The 7,213-nt window shown below is 46.5% G+C and overlaps 1 protein-coding gene across 1 annotated transcript; it reads left to right on the top strand.

The window, feature by feature from the left end:
- Positions 1 to 1,070: 1,070 nt before the first annotated feature.
- LOC119105764 (uncharacterized) lies at positions 1,071 to 6,944 on the top strand. Its single transcript, XM_037229265.1, has 4 exons — positions 1,071 to 1,314; positions 2,205 to 2,320; positions 5,083 to 5,208; positions 6,553 to 6,944. Exons 1-4 carry the CDS (start codon positions 1,127 to 1,129, stop codon positions 6,672 to 6,674), a joined length of 552 nt encoding a protein of 183 aa, XP_037085160.1. The 5' UTR covers positions 1,071 to 1,126; the 3' UTR covers positions 6,675 to 6,944.
- Positions 6,945 to 7,213: the final 269 nt, after the last annotated feature.

Raw genomic sequence — 7,213 nt, 5'->3', positions numbered from 1 at the left:
GACGTAAACGACTGCGTCCTAGCCAAGCTCCGGTCCTTTATAGACAAAAGCAAAAATGCCCTGATTGAAGGTAAAGGCCAAAACAGGAGGGTGACTTGATTGCGCGTTTCTGTTCTGCCCACTTCGGTTTAGTCTCTGTTCCGGTCTTTACGGGTTGGGCACGCCTAAGGGATTGAGGGTTTCATGTATGGCGGGCAACGAGTTGCATTGGGTCAGGAGTAGACACACGGATGTCTGCAGATTGTGCAGCCCAGTGCTCACACTGGATCTCTGTCGTAAAGAGGCATCTCAGATTGAACGGGCTCTTAAATGCTTTATGGTCCTGTTCATGAGTATCACTACTTTGTATTGCAATGCTATTGAACCATACATTATTTGAAGCAACGAAATACACGAAGTAACATGCTGTCTCGTGCTTACATAAAGTCTCCTGCCTTTCGTTTAAACACACAGGCGACCCAAATGCCGTGTAAAGGATTGTTGGATTATACTTGAGCACGCGATAGTTCCATACGCAATCCCAAACTTTCAGAGGCCCAGCAAAAAGGAGGGCTGCCCCATTCTTGGGTTCGCATTTTAGTTTTAATTTAGCACCACGGACCGCTCTTTCGGTTCTCTCACGATGAGTGTTTCCAGATCGTGCCGTTATCCCGCCGTTTCTTGGCACTATACGACGAAAGAGTCTCACATGATTGAGTCCCCCTCGCGAGTTTCGTTTGGGAACCACCCACCGCACAGCTGCTGCCCATCCTAGCTCGGCTCAGAACTAGCGACCTCTCTCAACCATTACGTCATTAAGTTGTTTGCCTTGCTGCATCACTATCGTTAGCCACAACTGCACCGCGGTACCTTTTGAAGGACTTTAAAAATTTATTGGTAAGTAGAAATATGTATATTTGCACACCTCGTCATCAGGCAAGGTGGACAGCTGACGTTGTACAGTCTCTGTAGTTGATAGACGTCGAAAGAAAATCACGGGTTTAATGGGTATGGGAGTGTCTTGGTTGATACACAGCCTACCGATGCGAGATAAATTCAAAACGGATGCATCGGTCGAGTTCATTGATACCAGACAACCACATCAATTATTACAACTGTTGTTGATAATGTATCACAGTGATGATGTATGATAATGATAATGCATGTTGTTGATAATGCATCCGCACAACCAGCGGCCAAGACCAGGTACGGCGGCGTGGGCTCCGACCCCATTTCGAGGATCGCGTTCCCAAAAAGGACTGTGGGCATCTTCTCCGTCTCTGGTAGCCGCATCAAAGTGACCGGACTCTCCACGCTCCGCGTCACCCACGTAAAGTGAGTACACAAATGAAACTCCTGGCAAGTTAACATGCCGGCTCAGGATTTGACTGGAATACTTTCCGTTGGCGGATGTCAGCAACGATGGTACTGCAAAGCAATGCGGACCAAAAAGAACGGAATAAATCACTATTTGCTTTGTTTACACGCCGCTATAATAAGCAAAGATTTGAAAGAGGAACAGTCGACACAATCGCATTATATTGTAATAACCCGTGCCACCATTCACGGAATGAGGTGGCACTCACTTGTTCCAGCAGATATGTAGCTCTTACTGAATAATGGCGCAATGGTGCATAGCGAGTGCATCATCTCTGTTAAGAACACGGACCATATGCAAGTTTCTGATTTAATTTTAAAATTAAATCTAAACTAATCGCTTCTGTAGCGTAACGTTGTCCTTGTCCGACGTTACCATCGATATCTGCTAAAGTAAACCGGAGACCCGGAATTTCAAATACCGCAGGCGCACGCCTTCTGAGTCAGCACCCCTTCGTGACTTGAAGGAAACATACACCATTTTTACATAAAGTTATCCGGAGTAAAGATGGAAGTTCAAGAGAACTAAATATTTTCGGTTGCATCTTGACGCGCTTGCAGTAAATGCGTCGAATTTCGAATCACAAACAATGGGTACCGTCAGTAACTTTTTATTGTTTTTTTCTTCTAACGGGTGCAGTTAGTAACTTTCTCACGTGGGGGGTACAGGTTCAAACCCTTTTCGACATGTCCACTAAGCGTTAATAAAACCACTGTAGTTGCTGATGTTTGAAAAGGGCACGTGACGGCCTGCGTCGTGTTCCTGTTCTAGACAGGAGTAGCTATAGGACTAAGCCTGGTAAGTGTCGATTACCGTGAAATGAAATAATGTCCTTGCCTATTTGCAGGCTGTTTGGCGATTCTGTGCTGACGATTCTTCAGGTGAAGAAGTTGGTCATCAAGGGCCAGTTCCTCTTGCAATATGGCCGATTCAAGCAAAGATTTACCCTCACTCTCACTATGGGTAAGAAAATATCAAAATAAACTGCGTAAAGGTATGATCGTTTTCATGATTAATTAACGTTTGTAATCTCACTCATTCTGTGAATTTGAGGGACTGAACAGTGAACAATGACAGCCAGCCCCAAAATGCACCAGCAAACAGTTTTCTCTCCTAATTTGGCCCGCATGTTCTCCAAGTTGGGGGTGGAGGTTGAAGCCCATCAACTGGATAGGAAGCTACATCCCAAACGCCAAGCCTTAACGCACCTGAAGGACTTAATGTGAAGCATTGCATAGGATTGGATGGCTCATTCCAAAGCTGCATAAGGAATAAATCCACTCCTTAAATGCGGCTTAAATATTGGCATGCAAATGCCTGGAATGTCAATGTTATGACCTCTTTCAAAACGCTGTTATCTTTGTATTTGACGGTGAAGTCGATTCATACGCATTTAAGGCCTTTAACATGTGTTAGACAGCAAACAACACGAGTTTTTCCGACGCCAAAATCTACGTAAGGAAAAGCGCCGCAAAGGCCTGCACGGACTGAACTTCCCGCGCATAAGTCAAGCACGCAAAATCACAGTAACATAACCAAAAACCTCAAACTGATTTATTGCCAGACACCTGAATGACAAACATTTTGGAGACGAATACGCAGCCCGTTCCAGTGCTAGGTCGCGCGTCGTCCGCCGTCAAAAGACTTCAACGCTTGCCAGAGCTGGCTCTCATTTTTGCTTCGTGCTGGGGCCACAGTGACATCAGTACGCGTACCTGTTTTCCATAATGCTAAAGAGCCGGATTGAGCTGCCCTGACTTATCCCGTGAAAAATACTGTTGGCCGAGCTCAAGCACAACCATCTTATTATCTATCTTGTATATGAAATCAAGGCGAGTGCGAGATTCCACAGCTTGATGTGTGCATATGACAAACGTTTGCAACAACACCACCTCGCCCCATACAGCCGCAATGGGCTGTTAAGACTATGACCAGCCCAACAGCTTAGCTGTGTCCTCACTTTCACATCCATAATATCAGCGCCGAAAAAAAATTATGGTATGATATTGCAACCAACAACGATAGCCCATTTCCCATACTAAAAGCATACTGACACCATGCTTCTGGCACAGCTTTTATATACGGTCACTCGGCAGTGGACCCGTTTCATTTCTTGCCTATTTGGCTACGGACAGTGCAGCTGTGCAATACCGGACGGCTCACTCTGCGTGTTAATAGGCCGTGTGCGCAGCTTGAGTATTCCACTTGTTGAGTGCCAGCGGCGTATGCTAATGGCACATGGGACATAGCAGTTGCCCGTTCAAACTTCGGACCCTTGCAACGTTTCTTTACGAGTCCATTAGACCACATAGCATGGTGGATATTCAGTTCGAGGTAGCCTGTTCACTGTAGTTTCTATTTTCCTGCCGCTGTGGTTTTCCAGTCGGCCCTCATGCCTTTCTTTTTGACAAATATGAACCGAACGATCGCGGCTTTACATGTCGCTTGTTCCTTGAGGCATTGGGCAGCCGACTTCTTTTTCGTCTGTTTATCGGTTGCCTCTTAAAGGATTGTTGGTGAAAACCTGTTCATTGTTCTCGTTCGGGAAAGCATGGCAGTAGTTGTCAAGTAGCCCATACACTTGTTGAAAGCTTTCTGACGGTACAATGAATGGTTCCCAATGTTCAAAGGGCTAACAGCTGGGCCGGGTCGGGCCGCTCATGCTACAGAATGTTCGCCTGTTTGATGTCAAGACAAACTCAGTCTGTATTCTCGCTCGCATGAATCTAGCATGTTTATCCTCATAACGGCACGGAAATCGAAAGTAGTTTCTAGGAATCCCCCAGCATCCAAATCCAGGTGGCACGTCCAACATCGCTGTCATGTTTTTCTATTCCTTCGGCCCTTTTGTACCAAGGATCCTCACACTTAATGTCGTCTCCGCTTGTGATGGGGACGATGTGACGGCCAGATTTCCCGAATGTTCCATTTTGGCATTTTTTAAGCGCCAAACACAGCAAAGTCCGATTACTTTTTCTTCCAACGACAAAGATATAAAGCTGCCCAGGGTCCGGCTGCTGATGTTAGCCATGAACCCTAACTGGTTTAATCTGGCTCATGACGCCTAAAAAATTAGGAAACTAGTCTCTTCGGTTGCCGATGTCGTTCTCAGGCACAATTCTTTTTGCGTTAGGGTGTCAATGTGTGCACGCGTTTATTGTGTGTATGCGTGCATGTGCACTGGTGTCTGTGAAAGAGTTGAGGCTGTCCAACTTTTTCAGACATAAACATTACCGAAGTCTTTTAAAATTAAGATACATTTCCAACCCCATTGCCTCTCTTGTCTTATGAAAGTGGTGCATAAGAAAGAGCAAAATATGTCCCGAAACTCTCCGGTAAAATACTGAGTCTGTATTTTTTAAATATTGCATCGGCGGAACTGTTTGCCTGTACAACACACACACATACGCACGCACGCACGCACGCACGCACGCACGCACGCACGCACGCACGCACGCACGCGCGCGCACACACACACACACACAAGAGGCTATTGGGTTGGCAAGGTATCTTAATTTTAAAAGACTGGTGGTGTGTTTATGCTTGAAAATGTTGAACAGCGTCAACGCTTCCATGTGTATGCGCGTACGTGAAGGCGCGTGCTTGTAAAGTGATAGAGATATATGAATAGATATCAATTGTGTCGCGAAGCACGACAGCATATCGTCTCTCACGTTTTACGAAGGCTGGCCAGGACGAGGATGACCACCAACCTCGCGTTGCAGGTGGTGTAATAGTGTCAGGGAAGACAACTTTCAGCGGGGCCTCGGGGAGGCCTGTCGTGAAGGACATCAAAGTCGACATCCAGGTCAATTCTATGAAGGCGGACGTCGGCAAGAACCTACTGCTCGGTGAGCTCAACCGTGTCTTTTGCATCAGCTTGCGTCCTTCACGAGGTGTAATCCATTCAAACGTTCATATCATCACAACGATACGCTGACAGTCTGCGCAGTCAGTGGTCCAACAATGACTACGAGAACTATGCGACACAACAGGCAAGCATTTGTCCGACCATTCATTCAACAGCTCTGCATCATTCATTCAACGGTTCTGCATTTGTCCGGTCATTCATTAAACAGCTCCGCATTTGTCTGGTCATTCATTCAACGGTTCTGAATTTGTTCGCTCACTCATTTAACAGTTCATCATTTGTTTGGCATTTGTGCATGCAGATAGAGTGAAGGTGCATACAAACGTGCTTATTTCCCGTATGTCCCTCCTCTCTCTCTTCCGTTGTTGGATCTAATTCATCGGTAGCCCTGCTTCCGTTTGACATTATTTTCACTGGGCTACATATCCTGTCCGTCAAGTTAACATCAGACTGGGGTCAATGTCATTACAAATGGTACATCCCGTCGAAATGAAAATGTTTTATTGCGGTTCGACATCACGCCTGGGAAATCCCAGAGCACCACTGGTCTGGTCACGGGTCCCGCCACCACTGCATCTCGGTCTGGTCACGGATCCCGCCGCCACTGCATCTCTGGCTGGATCGCACTCTCCTCGTCGCCATGCGCGGTTTTCAATGTATTGCCTCTTGCTTCTGGTAATATGCGGAGACCAATGCAATGGCTGCGAAAAGTCCAATGACATAATGACCTGCGAAAACTGTTAAACCAGCACTAATTTCTTACATTGTAGCATTGCAGTGACGCAATAGACACAATTAAATAATTTAGATAATTTGTGAGATTTGAGACAGTTTGGAAACAGAGATCACTGTCATTGAACTAGTGAAAAATCTGCTGTATGTGGGTCCTGCATCTTTTATTTTATCTTAGTTTAACTTGTACCATTATGCTTGCCCTGATGACGGCACGCGATGTATCAAAACGTTGGCAACTACATAAATGATAGCGACTGCTGTTCTTGCCATGTATTCTGTACCAATTGGTCACTACCACCATCTGACCTCCATTACTTGTGGCACACCTTCCCCTCCCCCCCCCCCCCCCCACATCGTCCCGGCATTAAAATAGGTTACGCCCTAAAATTCGTCTACAGTATTCCAAGCCTCGCATTCTCGCTCATTTTGTATCGCTGTCTAATTCCGTGGCGCCACTGTTTTTAGTTCCAGGCTTGACTCATCATCGTGAAGACGTATAGAAGAATGCCTTTCAAATGAAGCCACCATGAGCTGCAATTTGCGAGAGCATTCCTGTATGAGTGAGTCCACGCTGCCTTCTGTGTTTCAGGTTCTCTGGTGGAAACCTGGATCAACAACAACGAAAAACTGAACAAAGAAACCCTGCCGTGGCTGGCAAGGTTGATGCGGTTTTGGCTGAAGAGCATACTGACCAAATATTTGAATGGCTAGACTGGGTCATGACCTCTTGAGACTTACGGTTGAATCTTGAGCTCAGTTCTGTTAGCATTTGCAGTTTACAGTCTCATCTTGCATCACACAACACTTAAGTGCCGTTAATAACCGGTCACCCATTGCGTTCAAATTCATTTTTGCGCTGATTCATAGTGCATCCTCGATACAGAACCATGAAAAACAACTATCTATTGCTCAAACATGCTGTTATTGCGTGAACATTGATCTAAATATTATGACTGCAACCATGTGGCTGCGTGGACATTAAGGTTACAAGCAGCACGCTTGAAGCGAACGTCAAGCGTAGAGCGTGGAGAGCGAACGAGACTGCATGAAGAAGTCGGAGCGGAATCGGAAGTCCTTTTTATCCATGTCCTCTTGGCTGCTGACCAGTCGAGCGGCGGCCACAGCACATCCAGACACATCCCAGTGAGCCCAGGCGCACCCCAGCGAGGCCAGGCACATCTCGGCGAGTCCAGGCACGTCCCGGCGAGTCCGGGCACATCTTATCGAGCCAGGCACATCACGGCGAGTCC

Source organism: Pollicipes pollicipes, unplaced genomic scaffold (assembly GCF_011947565.3).
Source record: "Pollicipes pollicipes isolate AB1234 unplaced genomic scaffold, Ppol_2.1 Scaffold_6138;HRSCAF=7277_pilon_pilon_pilon, whole genome shotgun sequence".
Lineage (NCBI taxonomy): Eukaryota > Metazoa > Arthropoda > Thecostraca > Pollicipedomorpha > Pollicipedidae > Pollicipes > Pollicipes pollicipes.
Note: the sequence above shows the minus strand (reverse complement) of the source record. Positions and strands in the feature narration are given on the sequence as shown.